Source organism: Lonchura striata, chromosome 18, assembly GCF_050655825.1.
Source record: "Lonchura striata isolate lonStrDom1 chromosome 18, ASM5065582v1, whole genome shotgun sequence".
Taxonomy (NCBI): Eukaryota; Metazoa; Chordata; class Aves; order Passeriformes; family Estrildidae; genus Lonchura; species Lonchura striata.
Window position 1 is genome coordinate 11,520,843 of NC_140720.1, and position 26,935 is coordinate 11,547,777.

Sequence of the window (26,935 nt, forward strand, 5' to 3'; positions counted from 1 at the left end):
CAAAGCTCTGGTTTTAATTCAGGTGTTTTGGTAAGATTAAAAAAAGTAACCCACCTGGTACAGATTAATCTGCTGTAGTTTGCACCCTGCCTTTGGCAGCCCCCACCCCTGGCTGAGCAGGGAGGCAGAGGGGAGAGCCTCCCTCCACCTGGGGCTGAGGGAGGTGGTTAGATTGCATTGCCATCTTGTGGAACAGGAGGAAAGCAGGGAGGGGAAAACTGCTCTGTGCAGCGGGGCTGCTCTGCAGGACACAGCTCTGCCCCACAAGGGGTTTGCTGTGGCTGCTCCTCATTCTCCTCATTTAGCTGAGAGGGATGGCCACAGGGAGAATGTGGTCTGCTGCCCTCATGGACACAGACTCACAGACTCACCTAGCAGAAATGAAGGCTCCCTCTTTTTTTGCCTGTGTTTACTGTGCCAAAATCATAATTTTCTGTGTTGCTTCCCCAAGAAAGAGAAGCAGCTTTTCTCCCCGGCTGCAGAAGAACCAGGGGTAGGACCAGGAGTAATTCCCATGCAGCCAGGATGGGCTTCCCAGGTAGAACCAGCAATGCCCAGCTTTCCTCCCCAAAATTCATTCTTTTCCAGGACCTGAAGAGAATTTCTGACTCCACACATGGCACAGCTGAGGTGCAACCACCTCTGCACAGGTCACATCTACCAACAGGGCTTCCAGCTGTGCCCTGAGCTACCAAAATCCCCTTGGCTTCTCCAGACACTAACACTTGAGGATGTTCTTATCACAGCCAAAGCCTGGCTTAACCATCCTCTCTGCAGGGGGCTGCCTGCTCGTGGTCTCTAGGGAAAATAACCAAACAAAAAATCCCACTACAGAACTCAAGGATGGGAGGAAAGTTACCCAAAAGCACCAAACCCCAGCATCTCTACATTAATTACACTTCAATTTATTTACAAAATTTTAAATGTAGTTCTTAAGAGGACGTTCTAAGGGTTAAAGTTTCTAATAAAGAAGTTATTGAGAAATGGTTAGTGAATGTTGCTCTGCAGAAAGCCCTAAAGGTGCCCAGACTGGGAGAGAGAGGACAAAGCAACCCAAGAGCACCACTGGTGAGGCTGCAAAGTCAGGACTGTGCAGACAGCCATTCCTGGAGCAAGGCTGGTCCAGGCAGCTGACACTTGACTGATGATCTGTGTGAGCACTCTGGTGAAAGCTCAGTGCAAATCCCTCAAATCTAAGCAACTTATATGTCCCAGCACCCCTCCTAATGCCCAGCACTCACTGGGAAGGGAGAAAACAATGCCAGGCAGCGTGCAAACATTTGCCTGCGGATGACTGATGATTTTCAACAATAATTTCATAAATGCAGCAGGCTGGAGTCCATCCCGTGGTTCTCCTTCCTCTGCAACCCCTGGGAGCTCCCAGTGCCACCAGTGAGGGGCTGCCTGAGGCCACTGGGAGACAGGACAGCCTTCCCTGGGCACAGCAGGGGCTGGGGCACAGCCAGAAAAACAGCACTGAAAATAAGTGTGAGTGCAACAACCCAGCCAGGACAACCTGTGCCAGGCTGAGGACGGGCAGGGGCAGCTCCTGGGCCAGGCAGGTGATGCCAAGGGCACAGCCCAAAGGCCAGCGGGTGCTGGAATGGCCCCCACAGCTGGAAACGAGGTTTGCATGAGAGGGAGATGTTGAAATATTGATTAAAGCTGGGCTTCACCAGCAATACTTTGATTTTATGATTATGCTGGCTGCTAACAAAGACACACCCATGAATGCATCACATTCCTGCTTGTAAAACAGGGATTATTCCATTATTCCAGCCAGCGTGCTCTGCTTGTGTCCACAGCCCGTGGCTCCAGCACAGGCACTCATCAGGAAAAGAAAAAGACATCAGGATTTCAAAAAGGAGGGAAAAGCACATTGCCAGCCACATGCTGGAACAGAGTGGAGACTGGGTCTGAGTAAGGACAGGGTGAGCAGGGTGAGCGCTTCACCCTGCTTTAAATCCAGAGTGAGACACCAAGCCCAAAGAGCTGCTGAAGATTTGATCAATTTAAATGATGAACAGGCACTCTGACGGGCTCCCCTGGCAGGTGCCAGTTTTCCTGCTGCCTGGCCTCAGTCCAGGGATAATCATGTGTACAGGGAGGGTATTTCTCATCCCAGTGCACCAGCTCATCCCAGTGCCAGGGCTAAGGTGGAAAGGGGACGGGAGGAATGCCATTAAATCCTCTGTCCTCAGCACTGCTGGTCCAGAGCTCACGCCTGGGTGGGAGGAAGCAGCCATCTGAGGCACTATGCTGTTTACTTATGCCCAAATTGTTATGCAAACACAGGAAGACCTATGGGAGCAGAGGGAACAGGCACCAGAGGCAGCACTTCTCACCAAAGCCAAATGTTTTCCAATGTGCAAAGGGTGAGAGAGGTCACCCCCAAGGAATCCAGGCCAGGATCCTCCCAGCCTTCGCTTCTCCCATCCTCCTCTTCCTCCTCTGAAATTCCCCAGGCAGCCAGGATGGGCTTCCCGAGTTAAAGCGACAGCCTTGTCATCATGCAACATGTCTGGGGCTGTATTTGCACAAGGAACCTAAAAATGGGGAGAAATCCTTCCTGGACCCCACGGGACTGATTCCCTGCCCATATCAAGCTGAGCTGCCCCACATTCGTGAGGAAAACAAAGCCACAGGAATTAAGGGGAGACTCCAAAGGCACACAGGGGTACTCAGCATCATTCAACTGCACTTAGTTTTAAATTAAATCCATCTTGCATCAACATTCAAGATCTAAAATAAAAGAGTCAGTCATGAACTCTGCAGTCACGCCTTTAATTCCATCTGCAGTTGGTACGGGAGAACTCGGAGACAAATGACTCTGACAAGTCAACTTTAACCTCCAGAAGAAGTCCCAGGTTTTCATCAACCTCCATCAACCAAGCTTTCAAAACGTTATCACTGATGGAGAACCAAATAAATCCCTGGAGTTGTCAGTGCTGGAAAGATGCTTCACTGCCAGTCTAAGCTGGGGAGCTCCTGCAGCCAGAGCCTCACTCCACAGAAGGAAATCTCCCACCAGCCACAAGCAGGCTGTGACCACATCTAGCCCTTGGCTTTCTCTTTCCTGAACTACATAAACCAAATTTCAACAACTTCTGACCCTAAGTCAAAACTCTGTAGAGCACTGTGAGTTTTCTAGCAGGACAAAAACCACGGACACCAGAACTGGACTGCCACCACCTCCCCAGGGACTTCATCACTCTCCCCACACAATGTCTGCACCACCCACAGCCTCCTGTCCTGCTCAGAGCTCCCTCCCCTCAGCCCTTCATCCAAACCTGAGACCATCCCCAGCTTGGCTCTCTGCAGAGGGGGGCCAGTCCAGCTTTAGCAGCCTGCACATCACTGCAGGAGTCACCGGGGAGGATTTCGTGCCTGGCAGGCTCTGAGTGCTGCTGGGTTGAGAGCTCATTCCTGCAGGACACCCCAGGAACGCCCCTGCGGCCTCGCTCCCCGCTGTGCCAGCTTTGTGAGAGCTGGTAGCAAGTTTGTGTAAAGCTAATTAACATGCACCGCTCTAATTGCAAACCATCTCATACAATCAGGACATTGTGCAACGCTGGAGTCAAATGGCTCAAGGAAATTAACTGCACCAGCCCTTCAGCACAGGCAGCCAGACCTGCTGGAGCTGTTTGGAGTGCTGGGGTTTGTGCCTTTGAAAGAAGCTGTCCTCGGGGGGGAGCGCATTGCACAGCAATTAGCAACAGTTAATAACTGCACATCGTCAGGGAAGAACTGCCCTGGTGATGCCTTAAGTTTTAGCTTTTGTATTTTTCACATTCTGTGCTGCATAGGTGTGCAGTTCTGAGCTTCATATGAGGGGATGGTTGGCTCTGCACAGAGCAGGGAGACAAAACAATTCCTGCTCCAGCTGGGCACCAAGGACAAATGATCCAAATCTCAGCCCAGGAGCACAAACACCGTGGGCTGGAGAGAGAAAAACAAGCAGGGTGGGACTGCCTGGGCTGAAGCTGGAATGGGACAATGAACTCCAAGGTGCCAATGGAGCAGAACTGATCCCAGGGAGAGCCCCGGGAGCGCTCGTGCATTTTGGGACCATTTTGGGTCATTTGGGTGCAGCCCTGGCTGGGCTCTGGTGCTGCCCAAGGTGGATCCATGGAGGAGATAATTTTAATAAATCCCTATTTATTCTTTAGCCCTGTCTGGCCTTCCCAAGGTAGCCCTGGCATGGAGTGATTTGTGCTGCAGCCCTTCCCTACCGCAGGACGCCGATTTCTTCTCCACCGTCCTCACGTGCCGGGTCTGGCTGCGCAGCCGCTCGTCCGTGTTCTCCACCAGGCTCGTGAGGTCGTCGATGATCTCTGGGGAAAGAGGAACAGCAACATGAAATCCGAGCCCACAGCACCCCAGCCCAGCCACCCTCCTGCTGAAAGCTCCAGAATGGAACCAGCTGCATCCCCCAGTGCTCACATCACTGAAAGGTCCAAATCCTGGGAGATGCCACACCAGAGAGTTCAGATCCAGTGCAGCGCTCCACTGCAAGAGTGGAGGAGAAAGTACAGCCTGAAGTGGAGGAAGAAATACAGCCTGAAGCAGCAGCATCAGTCTGGGAGGTCAGGGAGTACAGGATGATGGCAGCCACAGAGCTGAGGTGAATTCCCTCACTGAGCCAAAGTGAAGGAATTAGTGCCTAAGCTATTGGAAATCTGGAATTTCAGTCCCTGGAACAGCATCTCAGCACTTGGTCATGACATCCTCACTGAGGCACATCCACCATCTTCACAAAGGCTTCAGTGCAGTCCTGACCACGCAACCACTGAGGTCACGAAGTCCTGCCCTGGTTCCCTCCTGGAGCTGTTGGTCTGGCAGCTCTCCCTGCAGCCCAGAAGGTCCTCTGGGAAAACAAAAGTGGGCAAAGTTTCCCCTGCATCAAGTTTTAAGAGAGGAGAAAGGAAAACTTGAAGCCAAGCCATCCTCAACCTCCTGTAACTGATGGCTTTAATTTTGTCATGGAAAGCAGAGCTGGTACAAGGCTTACACTGAGAGTGGTTGATGGGATGGCTCAAAATTAAAAGCCACAATCAGGCACTAAATTTCCCTCTCACTGCCTGTTACGCTCTGATTTCCCTGGAACACACAGCCAGTGCTTCTGGTGTCTGCACACACCGTGTCTGGCTGCCCTCAGCCCCGCAGGTAGGAGAGGCTTTCTTCGTGCATGATCAAGCAGGAGAGGACAGCAGCCAAGCCCTGAGAGCTGCTGCACAGCCTCTTGCTCTGCTTCCACTCCCAGCACTCTGCCCACTATTGATCCCTGTCCCTGTAAGTCCTGCCTGCCTTTGAGCCGGGCTTGGGGACAGTGGCAGTGCCCTGGGGGCTCTGTACCCCACTGGCACTGCAGCTCTGGCAGCTGTGGCACTGCAGCTGTGGCACTGCAGCTCTGGCAGCTGTGGCACTGCAGCTGTTGCATTGCAGCTCTGGCAGCTGTGGCACTGCCGCTGTGGCACTGCAGCTCTGCCCCGAGGGAACCCTGGGTCCAGTGGCCCTGGAGCAACAAGAGCAGAAGTCAGAGCACACACAGACAGTGATACCCTGCCCAAATGTTTGGATCATAACCCTGACTGGATGATGACAGAGGGTTAAAGAACATTGAAGGAACACAGCTCCATCAACAGGACACAGCCTTTACTATTAGGCCTTTATTGGCTTGACTGTATTCCCTCAAACAAAAGATTTCCCAAATGTCTCTACAAGGGAAAAGGGGATGACAGTGAAGAGAGAGCATTCCTTGTGCTTCCCAAACTTCCCTGTGATGCAAGGAGCCCTTGTCCTTACAAGAGTAGTGCCAGAGTGTGACATTAGCTCTTGCAGCTTCCCTGCTGCCATCCCTGTGACACCAGGAATGGAATGGGAATGGTTTTCTGCACCATTCACCTCCCCAGAGCAGATCACAGAAACTCCTGAGCTGGAAGGGACCCCCAGGATCACCCAGTGCAGCTCCTGTCCCTGCACAGACCCCCAACAATCCCACCCTGTCCAAGCTCCTGGAGCTCTGGCAGCTTCGGGGCCGTGCCCATTCCCTGGGCAGCCAGGGCAGTGCCAGCACCCTCTGGGGAAGAACCTTTCCCTGAAATCCAAACTAATCCTCTCCTGACACAGCTCCAGCTGTTCCCTCAGGTCCCAGATGTTCATTATGGAGGGTGTTTATATTCTCAGCCTTATCAAGGAACAAGCACTGTATCAAATACAGATAAAACCAGTCTGATGGTACACAGAGATAACAAAGGCCACATAAAATTATCAAAGTTCTGCAGCACAAAGGAAATGTCCAAGGCACAAGAAGCACGGAGGTTTTGCTCTCCCAGAGAGCCCAGACATTTAAGCACCATCCTTGCAGTGCATGTTTCCATCTGCTCTAAAAACACTCTGTCATCTCCCCAGAATCCCTATGTAAAATGAGATCAGCATCTAAAAAATCCTGGGCTTTGTAAATATACTTTATATACACTTTAGCTTTCCTAAAACATGAGCTCCTGATTCCTGTCGTGCAGCCCAAACCATCCCTGAATCCCCACAAAGGGAGGGCAGAGGGCAAACATCAACCACTGCCCTGTGTTCTACCCTCTGCATCTGACCCACCCACCCCACCAATGCTGCTCTACTCCAGACACAAACCCTCCATACTTGTAGAGTTGTTTGCAGTATTTAAAATTATTGTTCATCATTATTAAACTCAGTATTGTCCATCCTACACCAAAACAATTTCCCAAGGGATGGGAGGCATTTTATTTGAGCTACAAGGTTTGTTCAATTTACAGTTCAGATATTCACTCTCCTCCCCCTCCCACCCAACTTTCCCAGGTCTGACATCTGCAAAGCCAACAATATTTTAGGGAAACTTTATCTGTCCTGCGTGATTCAGCACACAGGAAGAGCAGGACAATGCTGCCTGCAAGGGCAGGACTGCTCATGTTTGCCTCTCCATGAAAAAAAGTGCTGCAAGTTCCCATCGTTGTCAAGGACAAAGTGATAAGCATGCTTGGGAAATTGGAGACTTTCCTCTGCCAGCACTGAGCAGACCCTCCTTGAAAAACATCCTGGTGAACAAGCTGTAGCTAAATGAGAACAAATGTGAGCAGGAAAATTTTCTGTCATCGTTTCAAAGCCCAAGGCACTGCAATTGGGATTCTGTGTAGAGCCTCTCTCCTTTCCCATCACCCTGCCAGGACTCACTGCTGAACCAACGGGCTGCCCTGGGCATCCTGGAAGAAGCATTTCTCCATATATATATATAAACATGTTTTGTGACACAGGTTCCAGGGGAGAAAGGCACTTCACCCAACACACAGCTCAACGAGTACCTAACCCTTTGATGTCTCAGCTGGGACCTGGAGAATTCTGGGGTGCTCATGGCAGGACCTGGAGATCTGAGCAGCTGGAACGGGGAGGAAGCACAAGGAGGTTCTGACCCCACTCCCAGATGAGCCAGAAGTCCAGCCAAGCAGGTTCCCCAGAAGAGAAATATCCATCCATCCATCCATCCATCCATCCATCCATCCATCCATCCATCCATCCATCCATCCATCCATCCATCCTCTGCACCCACAAACCCCCTCTTGTGCTGACACCCAAGCACAGGGCAGTGCTCAGCCTCCCTGTAAATGAAATATTTCTCTCCACTCCAAAGGAAGTCCGTGTTGGAGAAGGCAGAGTGAAAATTAGGATTTCTAAGGTGGGCACCAAGTAATCCATGGTTAAGGAAGCCCTCGGAGCAGTGACCCTCTGCAGGTTTTCTGACCCACCTGCACCCCCTCTGCCCTTCCAGCTGGCAATCCCAACTTCTGTCACCTCCCATCTAGCTGGTGTGCAAGGAACAGGCTAAAAAAACATGGAGAGACCTGGAGAGAGGAAGGAGCCAGTCCCCATGGTGGGATGGAGCAGACGGGAAGGCAGGCTGGCAGCTGGTGACCTTCCAAAGGACACTCCTGTAACAGCACTGCAAGCCACAGCTCAGCCAGGAACACTTTTAGCCAAGGTCTCCTTCAGGGAAGCAGGATCTTGAAGCAGAAGATAAAAAAACAACAGTGCCCAAGCCCAGCACCTAACCCCAGGACACAGAGGTGATGCGGTCAGGGATCCCGTGTCCCTCTCAGGGACACAGAGGTGATCCTGTCCCTGTCAGGGACACAGAGGTGATCCTGTCCCTCTCAGGGACACAGGTGATGCTGTCCCTCAGTGCCACCACCCCCCGTGATGCTTCTCCTGTTTAGGAGCTCCTTCATGAGAGTTTAACGGCCCAGCTCTGGAGGCAGAGGCAGGCTGGAGAGCACGAGGAACTTGATGTCTCATTTTGCAGGAAACCACAGGGGGTTTCCCTAATCTTTCCTCACTCAAATGACCTGGTTCCTTTCCATCCTGTGTCTCCCTGTCTCTCCCCATGTCCCACACAGCTGCACCACCTTTCTGGGGGCACATGAGTTGTTTGGTTTTTTTGAATGACGACCATCTCCTCCCATGAAGAGGAACAGGTTTTAGAGTTCTGCATACATGACTTTACACTAATAGATATTTTTTTTTTCTCTTGTTTTCTTTAAAATGCATAAAAAGTCACATTTGGTTTTGGCAGCTCCATCTTTGACCTGCACCCATTCTGTCTGTGGAGTGAGAAACCCAAAAGCCAGGCAGAGGTGGCCACATGAAATTCAGCATTGAAGAAAGAAACAAACCTGGGCTTTGATCAGTTCAGCAGAGCAGTGCTGCTGACCAAAGGTTTCCTCAGAGCTGTTTGGATTTTCCGTGGGTTGAAATGCAGGGATCACTCAATAGCATTTATCAATGAGTAATGCACCTCCAGGGCCTGCCCCACCGAGTCATGGAAGACTCCAGTCATCCTTAGGAAAACACACAGAGCACAAAAATCCCGACACAAACCCAATTACAGTGAGGCTGGAATTCAGAGGAGAGGCCAAGCAGACTTTCCCTCCCTCCTTCAGGTCTCTGGTGCCTCAGGAGAAGAGCTGGATACCAAAGAAATGAATCATATAGGGAATGCCAACCTCTATATGTCCAAACCCCATAATTACATGTTAATAAGAAAGCAAAGCATTGTTCCAAGTGCCAGGGCTATGAAATGAAGATTGCAGCTAGTGTAAGTACATCAGAAACCTGAAGAACCTCGGCACCATGTGCCAGCTGTAATGTCAAGGCAGAGTGAAAAGGGAAAGAATGCAGTAAGAAATACAAAGCCAGCAATGCTAATCTGTCCCCCTGGCTGCAGCCCTGGCAGGTTTTTGCAGCCCCTCCGAGGTGTGCAGCTCCCTGTGCCAAAGCACACACAGGAGTGCACCCCCGGGCTTCTCCTCCTCCTGCTCCACCCCAAATCCCTGCGGTGCTTGTTGCTCTGCAGGGCTCTGGGACACCAGCCCTCCCTGCTCTGAGGAGCTCTGCATTTCGAGCAAACACCACGATTCCTCCCTCCAAGGTCCCAAATTTAACCGAGGACATTTAATCTCTTCTTTGGCAGAACTTCCCGTAAGCATTAAAATCCCCAAAACTACAAACTTCTCCAAGGGGTCAAACCGACTCGCTCCTCCGTGTTCAGCTGTCTCACTCTTCAGCCCTTTTAATTAACAGGGATCTCGATGGCCCTGGGGACAGGGGGGCTCAGAAGCTCTGGCTGGGCTCCTGCTGGGAAGGTGTCAGGATGGGAACTGGAGGCAGCTGTCTGTGATTCCTACAGGAATATTTCTGTTACCAAGGGGAGCACGGCAGAGCCAGAGCAGATCTCACCCCGCAGTGCCTCCCCTGCAGCTCCAGGTGGCACAGGGACATTTCCCACCCATCCTGTCCCTGCCCTGCTGGCAGGGGAGCACGGCTGCACTCGGGGGCTGCAGGGCAGGAGCTGTGTCCTGGCCAGGAGCTGGGGACAGCCCCAGCCCTGCTCCAAGCCCAGGGCTACTGGAAATGCAGGAGAACCCAATGGGAAGGAATGCTGATGTCTGACTCAGTTCAGAAGGCTGAATGATTTCTTTATTATAACTATGATAAAATACATTAATATACTATACAAAAAGGAAGAGACTAAAACTACATACTACTTGCTCTAACACAACTCCTGGCCCTCTCTGAGAGTCCAGCCCCAGGTGGGTTGGATTGGCCATCAGGCTCAAACAATCCTCACCAGAATCCAACCAAGCACTCACCCCAGGTAAACAATTCTCCAAGCACATTCCACATGGGAAAAACAAGGAGCAGAAATAGGAATTGTTTTCTCTTTCATTTCTCTCTGTGCACCTCTATGAAAAACCCTGAGAGGGAGAGAAATGTGCTGCCACACAGGGCACATTCCGAGGCACTCGGGGCTGGCCTGGCAGCAGGTCCTGCTCCTCCCAGCCCATGCCAGCTTCTTCCTGAGGAATTCTTCCAGAGTAACTGCAACTCCTCCATTTCCAGGACTGCTCCTGCCTCCTGGAGCTCCTGACAGCAAAGGCACAGACTGGGAAGAACTCCAGAGCCCCGAGCCCTGTGCCTGCCTGTGGGAAGTGAGGAGCAGCCCCAGCCCCAGCTCAGAATGCCCAGGAGCAGCCCCCAACTTCTCCCAGCCAGACCCCCAGGGCTAACACGTGCCCCAGCAGAGGAACCTGTTTGTTCTGCCACCTTGGAGCCACCTGCTCCAAGGACACGTCCAGGCCCACTGATCCCACCCCACACCACCTTCCTCACTGCATTCATCCATCCCAAAATATCTGAGCGAATCTGGGTCAAGCTTTGATACCCCCGGGCAACACAGGGCACTGCATCCTCTCAGAGCAGGTCCAGGAGCAGCAGATGGTGCCTGGAGACTGCGTGGAGGTGACACAGAACCATCCAAGGATGTCAGCTGTGGAAGCCCTCAGCAGCTCCTCCACAGCTACAGAGCAACGCCAGGAAAACAAACACTGCTATCAATTCCAGCTCACACAGTTATTAGCTAAGAGTTGTTATTTTAAAAGCACACACTGAGAAGTTTTCCCTTCTCCAGCTGCTTATTTTGTTTGATTCGAACAAAACCCGTGGACATTAATTTTAGCTGTACTTAATTGAATAATTTCTCCGGGGAACGGCTCGGGGACAGTTTCAAGGCAGGCTGTTTCCAAGAGCCATTACTAACTGGCATCTACCACAGCCCCAGAGTGCCAACCAAAATAGTACTTTTGAATGTTACTGGAACTGCTCTCAGCCCAGATGTGCTGAGAACTCGCAGTGATACGGGGCAGGCAGAACGATATTCACATGACAGAGCACTCCGGGCTTCCTCTCCCAGTTATCTGCTGGAGATTAAAGTCTCCTTCCCTGGAGCATTCGAGTGTGAAGCCTTTTGTTCCTCCCCTTTGCTCCCAACAAGTGACCCTTCCTTCCACTCACCGTGCTTAAGGCACAGCAGCGCAGTCACCTGAGATCAAACAGAGCTGTAGAACAAAAATGTTCTTGTAGGAATTATTAAAAGTTGCCTCCAGCTCCCAGCCCTGGCTGAAGTCCCCGGTGCCACACACCCAGGGCTCTCCAAGCTCACAGCACTCGCTGGGCTCTTTGCACTTGTAATCAGCATTTCTTTTTATTCAAATCCCAAATCCAAGTGCCCCAGCAGCACAAACAGAGATTTTGGGGCCGGACTACCCAAACTTCCAGCAAAATCTTAAGTTATAGGGAAAATTAAATTATTACCGAATTATTTTCCTACAGACGTGGCTCTGGGAGAAAGCAAGGAAATCCTGCTAATAGATAAAATACCCATAAAATCTGCATGTCTAGGAAAGCCTGGAGCACTGGGAGGCTGGAAGGCCACTTCCATGGCTATAACAAATCCCTGCCAAGCAAAACACTTCTCCTGCTACAGTGTGTTTGTGCTCTGCAAACTTACAGCAGCAAATGAAAGGACAGAAGCTGCTTCAGACTCCACACTTGTTTGCTTTCCCTTTATCCAAAATCTAAGCAGGATTTTTTAAAAACACTGCCTTCAGGAACTGTTGGTAGCACTCACCCCTGCTTTCTTTCAGCAAGTCTCATTTTCCCCAAGTTTTTACACCATTGCAGCTCTTTTCCATAGATATCAAGAGCTTTCATTACAAATACACATCCGTTGCCACAATTTCCTAAGGTGTTTTAGCAAATCCCCATAAAACCCTGTTTTGGTTGCTAAACACCTCAAGCTGAGGTTTCCAGTCCATTTCACAAAGAAAGAAACCAACAAAACCCCACAAAAATACCAAAATACCTACAACCAAAACAACCAACACCAAAACAAAAACACCAAATAAAAGTCCAGAAGAGCATTGTTATAAAACATAGTCGTTTGGGCTACTAAACACCCTAAGCTGAGGTTCCCAGTCCATTTCACAAAGCAAAGAAAACCAACAACCCCATAAAAATACCAAAACAAAAACATTAAAAAAGAAATTAAACTCTGTGTTATACTCCGTGCAGCTGCTGCCATTTTTAAGATCTCCTTGGCAATTCCTGCTCGTACATGTCATAAAAGGTGAACCCACCCCAGGAAAGTACAACAATCCTTGAGGGTACCAACAAACCAGGCTTCAGTCTACGCAGAAAACCAGAAAATGCACCCTGAGGCAGAGCACCCTGGTCACCCTGGTCACCTCCACCTCCCTGCCTGCAGACAAAATCCAGTTCTCATCTCTTGGCTCCTTGGCCAGCACCCCAAAGAAAGGCACACTGAAATTCCTGGGATGTGCAGCAGGCTGAGCAGGATGTATAAACCCATCCCTACTCAAATGAAAGAAAACTCAACCCAAAAAGCAGGACTCCATCCCCAGGGGCTCACTGCAAGCCATTCTCACAAGAATGGCCCACATTTTTCACATTAAGGAGCTCCAGACCAGTGAAACTTCACTGCTGCCACGGTCCCTACAATGGGGAATTATTCAACAACTGCAGATTGAGTGCTCTTGGTTTCGACACAGATTAAAGAAGACTGGGAAAAATGACCAGCAGTCAGCTGGAGAGCAAGCATGGAGAGAGCTTGAGGAGCAAAGCAGGGATGGCTGCTGACTCCAGGGGCTCACAGCTGCCCTCCCTGCCAGCTTCACTCGTTGCAGTGCCCCTTTCCCCTGGCACAAACACCAGGAGCAGCAGCCACCACATCCACGAGGGTCTCCTGAGGTGCCCAGCCCAGGACAGAGCTCGTGCCCTTCCACCCTCACCTTTTAAAGGAAGATGGAGCTTGGTGCTTCTTTTCCTTCTTCCTCTTTTTAAATGAAAATGCACTTCAGAAATGCAAGGAGCACTTCCCCCAGCCAGACCAGCCCTGGCCCTGGTTGAGTCACAGTGAGCTCCCCACCAATACCCTCTGCAGAACCCCAACATCAGGCAGGAGCAAATGCAAAATTATGGGAAAAAAAATTCCACTGCTCTAATCCTGTCTCTTAATCACAGGAAGGCTGCCCTCAGCCTCAGGATTCCCCCAGCTGCTGGAATCCTGGGAGTGCACACAGCCTCTTGAAGCACCTCAGTGCACAGAGGCAGGGGGGATGCACCCTGCAGCACACTCCCAGGTGATGACAAATCAGTGACAGACACAGCAGAGAGCTCACCAGGCCAGCAGGAGAGACCTTCCTCAGCAGCCCACCCCTTGCACCGACAGGAGCTCCAGGAAAGTTCCCCAAAACCACCCTCAAAATGTCCAAACACCTCTGCCAAGTGCTGAAAGCTGATTGCCACGGGTTCTGCAGCTCTGTCCATCCACTCTGCACACCCACGGTGGAACCTCTCCTAAAATCCCCCAGCCTCACCTGGGCACTCAGGGACTCGTTTTGCTCTGCTCAAGACATTTGGAGCAGGGGAAAAGGCAGAAGCATGGATCAGTGGGAGGTCAGGCCTGCAGAACACAAGTGCCATTTTAATAAACACTGGCCTTGGGAAGGAGCCAGCAGAGCATCAGCGTGTTCAGCACAAGAGCATCATGCTGCGGACAGCTGCAGGGCATTATCCTCTTGGATCACAAAGGAGGAGGAAAGCCACTTCAGAATTGGGCTATCAATCATGGCAGGAACCAGAAAACTTGCAAGTGCTTCATGGTTACAGTATTGAAAGCAGCTGATAAAGCTAAGGTCAGCCCAGGCATCTGGGACTAATCTCCAGCTGACATCCCTCATCAAGCTCTACTGGAATCAGTGATAAACTGAGTAAATTAGCAAGAGGAATACATCACCTAACAACATGTTCAGAGCTGGGCAAATAGCAGGAATTGGATGCCCTGCAGTGATGGCACTCCTTGGATCTCGCTGCCATCAGTGTCCTGCCTGCCCAGCCACCTGCCCAGGAGACTGACAGGCCAAAAGCAGAGACATGTCTCCAGAGCTCAAAAATATGGCTCAAAAATATTCCATTCCCATTCTGCAGGCATGGAAAAAGTTCTGATTACTCGGAGAAGCAGTTAAAACAACAGAAAGGGTGAAAGAAGAACTTCCACAGATAAGACGACCTCAAGTCCTCGCATCCCCGCCAGCCTTAGCTAATGATTTTCTTTCTCCCCACTTCCTTCCACCAAGAGCTGTGCCAACTTTCCACATGCCCTCCCATGGATTTTCTGCAGATGTGGCTGAACACTTGGTGTTTGGGGTGGCTGTGTGCCCGTGGATTCTGCAGAGCAAGAGGAGGCTTTGCACAGAGGGAACCCTTCCACAGCTGCCCTGTGATTTCCCCTTCCCACAGCTCGTGTGCTGGAAGGAACCGAAGGGATCCACGGGCACGAGGGGCTGGGACATGGGGCTGGGGACACTGGTGTGGCTGAACCCTGCTCTGGTGTGGCTGAGCCCTGCTCTGGTGTGGCTGAACCCTGCTCTGGTGTGGCTGAGCCCTGCTCTGGTGTGGCTGAGCCCTGCTCTGGTGTGGCTGAACCCTGCTCTGGTGTGGCTGAGCCCTGCTCTGGTGTGGCTGAACCCTGCTCTGGTGTGGCTGAGCCCTGCTCTGGTGTGGCTGAGCCCTGCTCTGGTGTGGCTGAACCCTGCTCTGGTGTGGCTGAGCCCTGTTCTGATGGGGCTGAACCCTGCTCTGGTGTGGCTGAACCCTGCTCTGGTGTGGCTGAACCCTGCTCTGGTGTGGCTGAACCCTGCTCTGGTGTGGCTGAGCCCTGCTCTGGTGTGGCTGAGCCCTGCTCTGGTGTGGCTGAACCCAGCCCTGGTCTCCACACTCAAGTCTCGAGCTCCAGTGTGACGAAGCCCAGTGCAGGAAGGAAAGCTCGAGCCTCCCTTTATCAAGCTGCACAACCAGAGGTTTATCACAAGCAGAGGCTTATTACAACCAGAGGTCTATCACAGGCAGAGGTCTATCACAGGCAGAGGTCTATCACAACCAGAGGTTTATCACAACCAGAGGTCTATCACAGGCAGAGGTCTATCACAGGCAGAGGTCTGTCACAACCAGAGGTTTATCACAACCAGAGGTTTATCACAGGCAGAGCAACCAGAGGTCTATCACAGGCAGAGGAGGTCTATCACAACCAGAGGTCTATCACAACCAGAGGTCTATCACAGGCAGAGGAGGTCTATCACAACCAGAGGTCTATCACAGGCAGAGGTCTATCACAGGCAGAGGTTGCTGGGGCTCCTCGTGCTTCGCCTGCCAGCGTGTGCAGGGCTGCCCTGATGGCTCTGGGTACAAGTGAGCACAGGGCCTGGCTGCAGCAGCCAGAGTTCAGCAGCAAACAGCAGCTCACTGGACAAAATACACTGTTTCCAGAGAGAAATTCGTATCAAAAAGTGAATATATACATGGAAAAAAATTAACTCCTAGTTCTATGTGTGTAGTCTCAAAGTTGTTTTTTCTAATTACTCAGTTTAGGGCGTCCTGCTTTAAAAAAAGATACACTGATATTACAAAAGGCAGTTTCAGCCCAGCGTGTTAATTCTTTTCCTGGTTTTTACCTAGGAAAGCATAAACCAGTTTTGTAATTTGTTAAATCTGCTTTTTTTGCATTCCACAACCTGGAATAAAGGCAGAGACCTTTCTGAACGGAACAAATCCGAAATATCCGAGTGTACAGAAATTGCCTCTGCTCCAGCAAAGTCACTGTCTGCAGAGGCTTCCTGAGCCTGATCAGAACAGAACACCAATAGGATTATGAATCCCAAATAAAGAGCCACAAGCTTTTTACAACCCCAGATTTAATAAATCCCAATAAACCCCATGATATTTCCCAAGGCAACTTGAGAATGACCTGCCCTGCAAGGTCTGCCCTTTCTACCTTTGAGGCTACAAACTCAATTTTAAGACATCTGGTAGAACAGACTCCTCATGTTTGCTCTTCCCATATGGGCAGGGAGAAAGTTCTGGATGTTTTCATCATTTCTCTGAGAGGACAATGAACTCTTGCTGCATTGTTTCCTACCCAAATAATTCTGAAACCCAAGCGGGCATTCAGGGGTAGATGCATTGTACAAATCTTCACGAGCACAAAGGATCCCATTCAATGGCCTGGCTGAGGCCATTGTGTTTCTCTCTTTAAAAAGATGTTTTGGACATTAAACACCACTATTAAACCCTTTTCCAGTTCAGTCATGACCTTGTAGCCTGGTCAGACCTTTCCCCCCGCAGTGGGGATGCTGGTGAACAAACCTGCACCCCCTGGGCCTTCCTCCATCCCCCTGGAAACTGGGATAATTCCACAGCCAGGAAAATTGCCACTCTGTCAGATCAGAAAACAGGAGCTACTATGTTTATCTATGAAGATCAGGGAATCATGGTCCTCTCCAAGTGAAAGCCTGCAGCTGTCCCCACACTCCCCTGGTTTCAGCAGGAGCAAAACCCAAACCACCCTTTAACCTGCACTGATGGCACAAAGATACAGAATTTGATTACTTGACATTCTGTAAAACCTGAGGAAGCCCCAGTACTGGCAGTGTCAGGTGCTCCAAAAGCCACAGGGAACTCACAGCCTGGCTGCACTTCCAAGTGTCCTGATTTTGAAGTTTCACATCCCCAGCAGTATTTCAAGACTTCAGACGCTGGGTTCGGGGCCTCAGCCTTAAATTATTTTTTTCAAACCCTCTTAAAACGCATTTAATCCTTTGTTTTCTTTCCGAGGAGAAAGGTTTCACATCTGGACTGTCAACCTGCATTCCACAGCATTAGCCTGGCAAACCAAAGCAGCTGAGCTGTAAATCTCCCAGAAGAGAACTTGTCATGGAAATCGAAACTCAGCATTAACTGCGGGCCTGCTGCAGAGAAAGCCAACACAAAAAGCCAAAACAATTCAGGCAGCCCCAGGACAACCTTGGAAATGAATCCTGCTGTCTGAGAGAGCAAACCAACCTCACCTAACACCTCAGGCTGAAGCAGCATCACTTACCTGGGTTACATCCCAGACAGACACCTAGAGCCCACTGAGAGCAACTTACAGTTGAATTTTGTCCCATTTTCTGCAGCCAGCACCTGATTTCATGAGCAGAGTGCAGTTTCCAAACGTGCTTGGTGAGAGCTGAGTGCTCAGCCCTGTGAGCTCCAGCCCCTGCTCCCCTAGGCTCCCACTCTGCCGTGTACCAGCGTGGGGACACAAGCGAGGACAGAGACAGCAACAAGCTGAGCTCCAAAATTTAAATTCCTCCAGCCAGATTTCAAGAAAAATCCAAATGGCAGCATTGCAATATGCAAAACTGATTCAGCGACAAAAGGGTGTAGAACAGCAAAAATAGCACAAAATAAAAGTATTAAAATCACCCAGGACAACAGTGTGTTACCAAGTGTCTCAGCTCAGGTCATAAAAAAAGTGTTAATGCAACATTTTTTGATCATTGCAGCATATATTTGTTAAGTTTTTAGATTTAAAAGTCAGCTGCTAAAAAGAAATCAATTTCTGCCAATAACTTGTTTCCTTTAGAGGGAGAGCAGTTTTGGGAAAAGACAGCTTGAGGTTAATTTAGCTGTGGAACAACCTGGAAGAAAGGGCTGGCTGATGCACAGAAGATACTGAGCACCAGGGCTGTGCTTGGTTCAGTGTCCTGTCAGCACTCACTTCCCAAATACCCAACAGCCCAACTCCATCCTTTCTTACACTTTATTAAACCTCTCTTCCTCCCAAGCACACAATGCAGAGCTCTGTGCTGGCCTCTGAGGATTATTTGGTGCCTTCAGCTCTGTTCCCTGTGTCTCCCCTGGGCAGGAACGGGTCCATCACTGCTGAGCACCAGGGCTGAGCCCCCTTTTCCCCAGAACTGCAAAAACACTCCTCACAATGAGTTCTGCTGAATCAACAGCATCACCAGAACACTCTGCTGCTGCAGGAAATCTCCTCACCCTGGCAGAGGCACCCCTGGGCCCCAGCCTGCTGACACAGAGGCACCAAATCCACGGCCAGCCTCTCCTGGCTGCTTCCTCAAGGAGCAGGAGAACACAGCAAGCTTTCCTCCACACTGGCACGGCATGAATCTGTGCCTGGACAGCCAAACCACTGTGTGGGAGCACCCACGCTCTGCTATCAGCACCCTGAGCCCCCTCAGCACCCTCCTCTGCTGCTCCTGTGCTCTCATCCACCAGCTTTTCAAGCTTCTTGTTCCAAGGCTCCTCCATTCCCCTGGCCACAGGAGGAGGATGCTGCACCTGTGGGTGCTGAGAGCAGCCCCCAGCCAGAACCAGCAGCCCAGCGAGCCACCAGAGCATCTCCAGCATCTCCTGCTGGGCTGGCAGCACTGTCATCATTCTGGAGCAAAGGAGCCCCCCCTAAACCAGGAGTTGTTTTCTGCTGGCTGTGGGCTGAGGTAATGGCTCTCAGCTTTCACAGGGCACTGCACACTGGGTATAATACAACCTTTTGAAGTCCAGCAAGAAAAAAAATAAAATAAAGAGGGTTTTGTTGGGTTTGTGTGGGGTTTTTTACCCCCTTTCTTTTTTTCTTTTTTTTTTTCTGAACGATGTGCTACAAACCAGCTTGATACACAAATTAGAGGTGATCTCATCAGGCCATTAGGACTAAAGCAAGACCATCACTTGGGAGGGATGTGCTGGCCAGATAGCCCTGATTGGCCTGTGAGCAGCATTACTGTGGGGCTACAAACACAGCCTTCATTAGACAGGCAAGGCATGGCTGCAGCTTTCACTGCAGCCTGCAAAGTGCATGGGAAGTGGGACTGGGAGCAGCGTGCCCCGCTCCCATCGCCCGGCACGCAGCAGGGCCAGCCTGAGCACAGGGAAAGAGTGCAGACATCACCACAGGGAAAGAGTGCAGACATCACCACAGGGAAAGAGTGCAGACATCACCAAACCCTGCCTCACACCAAACTCTGCCTCACCCCAAACTGCCTCACCCCAAACCCTGCCTCACCCCAAACCCTGCCTCACACCAAACTGCCTCACACCAAACTGCCTCACACCAAACCCTGCCTCACCCCAAACTGCCTCACACCAAACCCTGCTTCACACCAAACCCTGCCCCACACCAAACCCTGCCTCACCCCAAACTGCCTCACCCCAAACCCTGCCTCACCCCAAACTGCCTCACCCCAAACCCTGCCTCACCCCAAACTGCCTCACACCAAACCCTGCCCAGGACATAGGGCAAGGCCCAAAGAGTGCAAGAAAGGCACTTGAGAATTCCCCAACAGTGATAAAATGTGTGGAGCCTTTTGCCTTTCATTTCTCATAAACTGCAGCTCCACCACATCTTCCCACCGAGCTCCTTTGGATTTCTTTGTTGTCAAGCTAACAACGCTTGAAAGCGAAGGAAGTCTCATTTCTGAGATGTTTCTGTTTTCAATCCCGCAGCAGAACTATTTATTTTCCTAGCAGTGATGGAATTAAACAATTTGTCTTTGAAAACGCTATAAGCCTTCACTGTGACATCCTCCCATCTGCTTTTCAGATTAAGGTACTTTGATTTTTACCAGCTAAAGGTTTATGAACTGCTGTATAAACCCAATTACTCTCATAGTAAATTATGTAAAACTTACATGTTATTTTTTAAATTTTCCCCCATGGAGTACTCTGGAGATTCGGAACAGGAAAGGCTCACTGAGGCATTCTGAATTAAAAACGTGTAACAGGGAAAACCACAGAGCTTCCAGAAACTTGGAATAAAAAAGAAAAAAAAACCTCAACATCATTGAGCGAGGATGAGAGACACCCCAAGAGAGGCTTTTCAGGGGAGGACTATTAAAAAACAAGGGAAAAAAACCCTCTGTTTCAGCAGGAGGGAGTTCTTTAAAAACAGATTAAGTTTCATCTGATGCAGTATTTGTTCCTCAGGCGCTCTCTGCCTCGCTTCCTGATTGAAACCAGGGATGGGACGATCCTGGTGTGCTCCCTTTGGGTGCCAGCAGCAAACACAGGGTGGACTGCTTGACTGGAAGGAGAATCCCAGAATGGCTGGGGTTGGAAGGGACCTCAGAGCCCATCAGTGCCACCCTGCCACGACAGGGACACTCCCACTGCCCCAGGTGCTCCAACCCTGTCCAGCCTGGCCTGGGGCACTGCCAGGGATCCAGGGTGGGCACCCTGTGCCAGGGCCTCCCACCCTCACAGGGAACAATTCCCAGTTCCCAAAATCCCATCCAGCCCTGTCCTGTGTCAGTGGGAGCCATTCCCTGTGTCCTGTTTCCATCTCTCACAGACAGCCACTCTCCATCGTTCCCGGGGGTTCCCTTCAGGTGCTGGCAAACTGCATCAGCTCAGCCCAAAGCTTTCCTCTCCAGAGGGAACAAATGACCAGGGGAGAGCCCCAGGAGCACTGACTCCCACAGGCACAACCCAGCCCAGCAACCTGCTCTTTCCTTCAGGGCTGGCATTTCCCTGCAGCTCAGCAGCCTCCCAAGGATCCCTGCTGGAGGAATGCCAGGGGCAGCACGTCCTGGGACAGCCCTGAGCCCCAGGACGGTGAACAGCTCCTGCAGAGCTCCTGTCTGGAGCTGTCAGAGCAGCACTGACACATCTCAGCATCTCAGCATTTCAGATAGGGGCATTCTCTGCCCTGCGAGCCCGAGGTGCTGCCCCAGCAGCTGCAGCTCATCCTGGGGAAGGCAGCTCTGCTCTGGGGAAGGCAGCACTGCCCTGGGGACAGGGACCTCTGCCCCACAGATGCATCCCCAGCACTGCAAGGCAGCACCAGGAGGAATCCAAAGCTGTGGGGTCTGTAAGGCAAAGGGCTGCAGCCAGGTGTGACAGGGCAGGCAGGGGGAGATGCAGGTAAGGGGAGCTGAGCACTGGGGGACACTGAGGAGTTCCAAACCCCCTCATGGCACTGGGGTGTCACCAAAGGCTGCACTGCCACCCTCCAGAGCTCCCCAGGAGAAAGGGCAGAGGAAAAGGGCAGGGCTCACTTGGCATCTTCTCCTCTGGGCACCCAACTCCCAGCCCAAGCCGTGTGCACAGCACCCCACACTCCCAGCTGCTGGCTGCAGGGAGCAAAGCACAGGAGAGGGGTTCAAAACCCTGAGGGGACACAAAACCCATGAAAGCACACCCCAAGGGTGCTGCCCTCGGGCTGGCTGTGCCCAGCCACGGCTTCTCCCCGATCTGCATCCCTGCTGACACACCAAACCCCAGCTCAGCCCCTGTGAGGACACACAGGAGTGTAAGAGCCACTTTTACACCCTACATCCCAATACATCTTTTCTTTCTTCACAAGGCTTTTAGTTTTGAAAACTTGCATATTTTTGTTTACTTGGAGCACTTCTCCTTCCACTCACCTTCACCTATGAGATCTCCCAGTGCCAGCAGGAGTCAGGCCCCATGAATTAAGGGTATTAACAGAATTCAGCACTTTCTAGACCAGGGAAGGTGCTGATGGCACTTGATCCTCTGGCCCCAGCATAGATCCACAGTGTATTAAAGCAGTTTTCCTGCCTGGTTCCTTCTGACTCCGAGTCCCAGTGCAGCCAAGGATGCAGGACTGTGACAGTGACTCACATACTTGTGGGACTTCTGCATCTGTGTCAGAAAATCTTCAAAGCTGCTGCAGAGCACTGTGCATGCTTATCACACTTTAACTCAAGCCCCGATGTCACGTTTCCTTCCCAGAGCAGTCCCCTCCTGCCACAGCACCACCCCTGCCCTGCCTGTGCTCGTGCCACTGATGTTTTATTTGCAGCTCCCAGGAGCTCAGGTCCCAGGCTCTTCCCCAGCTCCCATCCCCAGCGAGCCCAGTGCCCAGGACTGCTCCTCCCTCAGCACTTCAGAGCTCTGCTCTCACTTCAGGATCCCCTCCTAAAGCTCCCACCTTTTCTAGGTCTCCTCCCACCCCACACTCCCGGCGTTCTCTCTCCTGTCCCGTTAAGGTTCCTCTCTCCTGGATTCCAGGCTGCTGCAGGATAAACCAAGCACTCCAAAGCTGGTTTTGCAGCACAAAATGGAGATGAATCGAGCATCTGTGTTACACAAGCCCCGTGGTGCTGGTGCCAAACGCCTCCCTCGGCTCAGACCCGCAGGGATGTCCCAGGCCAGCCTCTCCTCAATCCCCAATTCGTTCCGGGAGCTCCTGCCCATGCCTCCCTTTGTCTGCTCTGCTCACAGGGCTGCTGGAGGAAGCTTGAACAAATCACTGCCATGGCAGTGTCAAGCTGTCAACATGACCACAAGCCCACTCTGGCTGTGAAAGGGCTGAGCTGCACAAGAGCCTCTGCACCGCCCAGGAGCTTGTCAGGAGCCCCAAACCCAGCAAGTGCTGGGCAGAAAACCATTGATCAGCACTGGGTACTGAAAAAACCTGAGACAGATTAGCAGGAAGAAAGAACACTCCAAAGATTTCTGAAAAAGAAAGTAAAAAGCTTCTGAGCTCCAGCCACAGAGAGATTCAAGAACTGGAATGTCTACAAAGTTTGGTTTAGCTACTTAAACGTAACAAAAAGTTTGAATTAAGCTGTGTTCTGCCTGGGAAGGGAATACCAGCTCAGGGAACATCCAGCTGCTGGGGCTGAAGGAGCTTCACAAAGAAGCCAGCCCTGGTGTGAGGCTGCTTGGAGCAGCTGGGCAGGGACAGCACCCAGAGCTGCTGCAGGGACAGGAGCAGGACACCCAGGCACCCTGAAAACACCCAAATGCCACCACCACAGCAACGGCACACAGAAACTAAAAGCATTACAGACAGCAAACTAAGAGAGGATTCTCCCTCTTTTATTTTCATGAGTTTTCTCCCTTTTGGAGAAGAGCAGGAAAGCAATTTCCTTACACAAGATGTTTTAATTCACATTTTCCTTCTGACATCTCCGTCACAGGCCCACCAAAACAACCCGGGGAAAAGGTCAGACACAGCTATACATTAAGCAGCAAGGAAAAACAAGGCACATCCCACGCTGAGGACACGCTAATGGCCCTTTGGAGTCAACACTTCCCTAATTCACTTTTTAAGACTTTCAGTTGCAAATTTTTAATTCAGCTTTCACAGCACAAATAGCCACAAGGAAGTTACCCAAAGCCCCAAGTCGCCAAGTCAGGATTATTTGATACGAAGGTCACTTCCTCCAGCCCCAAACAACTCCTTCAAACCCTCTAAAAGACAGAAGGAAAAAGGACAAAGAATACTTGTATCGATTTTAGGATATGAGATGCAGGTCAGACACTGAGTGCACAGAAATAATTCCCTCTTCTGGAGGAATATAAAAGCACTAAACACTCAGAAATGCCCTGTGCTGGCATCTGTGGGGTGCACCAGTTAATTTATGAGGACAGATTAATGTGCCCACAGACCCTCCAGCGTTAAGGCAATTCTGACCTCTCCAGGTTGGCTGCCAATGTGATATAGGTCCAAAAGAAATCACCCTGTTCTGCTGTGAAAGAACAATAAACCGGCTTCCTCAAATACAGTGGTTAAAGAATCCAAGTTCCTGACCTTGAATGTTTCCCTAGTAGGATGCTGTGCTGTAGGGAACAATCAGGATGACATTTGCTGAAATGTGTGGGATTTATGACATAATAGGTTGCACATATGTGCCAAAAGAGAAAAAAAAAAAAACTCTTAAATCCAAGCAAATCAAGATTAATTAGCTATTAAAATAGCGAGGAGAACACAGTGCAGTACAGGTGGTACAACAAAGCAGCTCCCTCTCCCTGCACAGTCACTCCAGTTGTTTTTGGGGTCACGCCGTCCGTGGATCTGCGAGCGCACTCTCACTGGGAAAAGCAAAAATTGCTTCTCCTCTGTCAACTCCTGCTCTCTGCAATTCTCCACGTTTGCACTTTCACAAACAAACCTCACACAGCCCTTTTATAGGAAGTCCCCCTAAGTGCAGAGGAAAATGCCCTTTTGCCTGGCTTTGATCACTGAGAGCGAGCTCGGCTGTGTGCACAGCGCTGCTGCTCGTGCTGAGCAGGGGCCACGCTGCTCACACCCACCTCCCCACTGCAGCACATCCCCTTCCTCCAGGCCGGTGACTTTTTGCTTCCTGGCTGCTAATTGCAATTACAGGTGTCCCAAAGCCCTGCCAGACCCCCACGCCTGCAATGCCAGCGCTGTGCTGTGCCCAGCAGCACACAAAGCAAACGCTGCTCAGCAGGAGCCACAGCAGCCCCGCTCCTCTGCCCCTTCCCTCCGCCCAGCGATGCCAACAAACTGTTAATGCCCTGCAATCTGCTCCCTTTCCCTCCTAATCCCGGGTTTAAGCAAGGCTGTGCTGGCAGGAGATGCCATCAATGCACCCACAGTGGGGCAGAGCCAATATTGGTGAGCCAGAGGTGGAAGGGCTCCACAAGGAGCCAGGCAGCCCTGCCCAAGCAGGGAACCACTGCAAACGTGCCAGGCTCCCTGAAGAACAAACCTGCCCGGGCTGTGCCCCCTGAACAACAAACCTGCCCGGGCTGTGCTCAGGCAGAGCTGCTCCCAGAGCCTGCCCTTCCCTCTCTGCAGGGAGGGCACTGAGATGGTCCCTCTCCCCTGCACACATCTTCACCCCACACCTTTATCCAGCTCCCCACGTCCTACACGATGTAGGAAAAGGCTTCTTGCAGCCAGGGTCTTTGTCCCCACTGACCCCGAACAGCTGAGCCACATCCCTCCTTCCAGGTGAGGGGTTTGCTCTTTCTTGTGTCCAAAATCCTTATTCTGCAGCAGGGTAAACTGCCAAGGGATTCATCTGCACACCATTTCCAGCAGTTCTCAGGTGCCCAGCAGGCACACAGTTAAACTCAAACACATTTCCAGCAGCCTCGGGCATCCCGTGGTTTGCTGTGCCCAGTCCTAGGGCAGCAGCCCAGAAAGCTGAGACATTGACTTAGCACTGCTGCACACCTACAGCTGGCATGGAACCCTCTCATTTCATTACCCCAGCCTGGGAAAACCTGACTATTGACCAGATAATGAACATGGACATTATCATTGAGCACACTGACCCAGTGGAGAGGCACAGAGCAGCTGCCACAGGGCCACGTGGGCACCAAACACTGGAACTTGGGCAAGAGGAAATCCCTCCTCCCCAGGCTTTTGGAAGCCTCCTTGAACACTTGACTCTTTTCACTCAGCTGTTTCCAGGACATTTGAGCTGTTTGTTGGAGACTCCACATCCTCTGCCACTTACCTGGAGAGGGGAGAAGCTCCTGGATCTGCTCTGGTGGTATCAGGGTTCCCTGAGCAAACTGGGACTTGCCTTACCCAGCAAAAGGGGCTGCTCAGCAGAGCCCCCCACATGAGCACCCAGATCCCAGCTCAGAACACTGACAGGCACAAATCAGCAGGCAAAAGCTTTGAATCCTCCCCAAAACTCACTTCTGCAACACTTTGCTGCTTAGGGAATGATGGAAGGGACGCAGCAAATCCAACAGCCCTCCATGACAGGAGGACTGGCAGAACACACACTCAGGGCTTTGCATCTTCCAAAAATACCCCTAAAAGTGAGGGCAGACTCCTCCTTGCCCAGTGGGGCAGGGCAGAGCAGGGGCAGAACCTTACCCCGGATCACAACAGCGTTACTCCAGCACTGACGGACGGATTAATTGGAGACAGCTGCAAGGAGAACTCTCCTAACGACATGATTCATTAGTTTTCATAGATAATTACATCTGCTCATGGCCTCACACTGAATCATTCATTTAGGGAATTTTTCGGGCATTAAATTTAAATGCAGTAATCAGATTTGTTAATCCGTGGGACAAGGCAAACCAAACACAATTTTATTCAGGGGATTGTTTATACTTTCAACATTGACATGAATTCAGCAGCAGGAAAAAATTAGCAGCATAATGTATGCTCACGAAGGTTAGAAATTATTAATGGTAATCTCCCTCACTCCCCCAGTGCTGGTGACCACACTGGGCAGATTTCTTCCTTCTTCTGCACTGCAGGTTCCTTCCCTGGCTGCATCTCAGTGCCTCACACATCCCAGTGGCTTTCTCAGAATACACCAAGATTTTCTGATGAATTTTTGATAATGAGGTCTTTCCATAGAATGAAAGAATGAAAATAATTGATACTTGGGTTTGCCACTCTCTAGATTCAAAATACAGCTGGTTTTTCATTGTTGGTGTATTATACATTAAACAATCAGTTTCAAACATGGTTTAGCTCGTTTTATTACTCTGAAATAGCAGCACATATTCACAGATAGAAACCTCAGAAAGATCTGCAGATCCAGGCCAGTTCCCTCCCTATCAAGTCACAAACTTTTTACAAATCTGAACTCCACTTTAAAAACTGATCATTTTCTGCCCATTTTTTCTGGAAGCTCCTTTGGAATTTTTCATCTCTCAGATAAAAAAGAAAAAAGAAAAGTAATTTTCTCTTCTGTACTATTAATGGTCAATTCATTCCCATTTTTTCTTGAACCAATATCCTTCTTCAGCTACAGCAGTTTTTTCCCTCCCCAATATTTTGCTGCCAAAACACGAACAGAAAGCAAACCATTATCTGCAATCCATTCCCAGCTGGCCAGACTGCACAGCCCAGCCATCAGAGCCCTCTCTGTGCTTTCCCACTGACCTCCACAGCCCTCACTTCTTCTCTGGACCTTCTTCTCCTCAATTCATTCTTCTGAAATGAGGAGCAGAAAGTTCAGAG

At 50.8% G+C, this 26,935-nt stretch overlaps 1 protein-coding gene across 2 annotated transcripts in view; it reads right to left on the reverse strand.

Moving 5' to 3' along the window:
* STX8 (syntaxin 8) overlaps nt 1-26,935 on the reverse strand; it is an 82,438-nt gene that overhangs the window by 26,334 nt on the left and 29,169 nt on the right. The window contains exon 7 of one of the 2 annotated variants that reach the window (XM_021539077.3): nt 4,233-4,334. In XM_021539077.3, coding sequence (XP_021394752.3) covers nt 4,233-4,334 — 102 coding nt within the window. Of the gene's footprint in view, nt 1-4,040; nt 4,335-26,935 lie in introns of those variants that run through there. The other variant, XM_085556907.1, reaches the window with a different exon arrangement.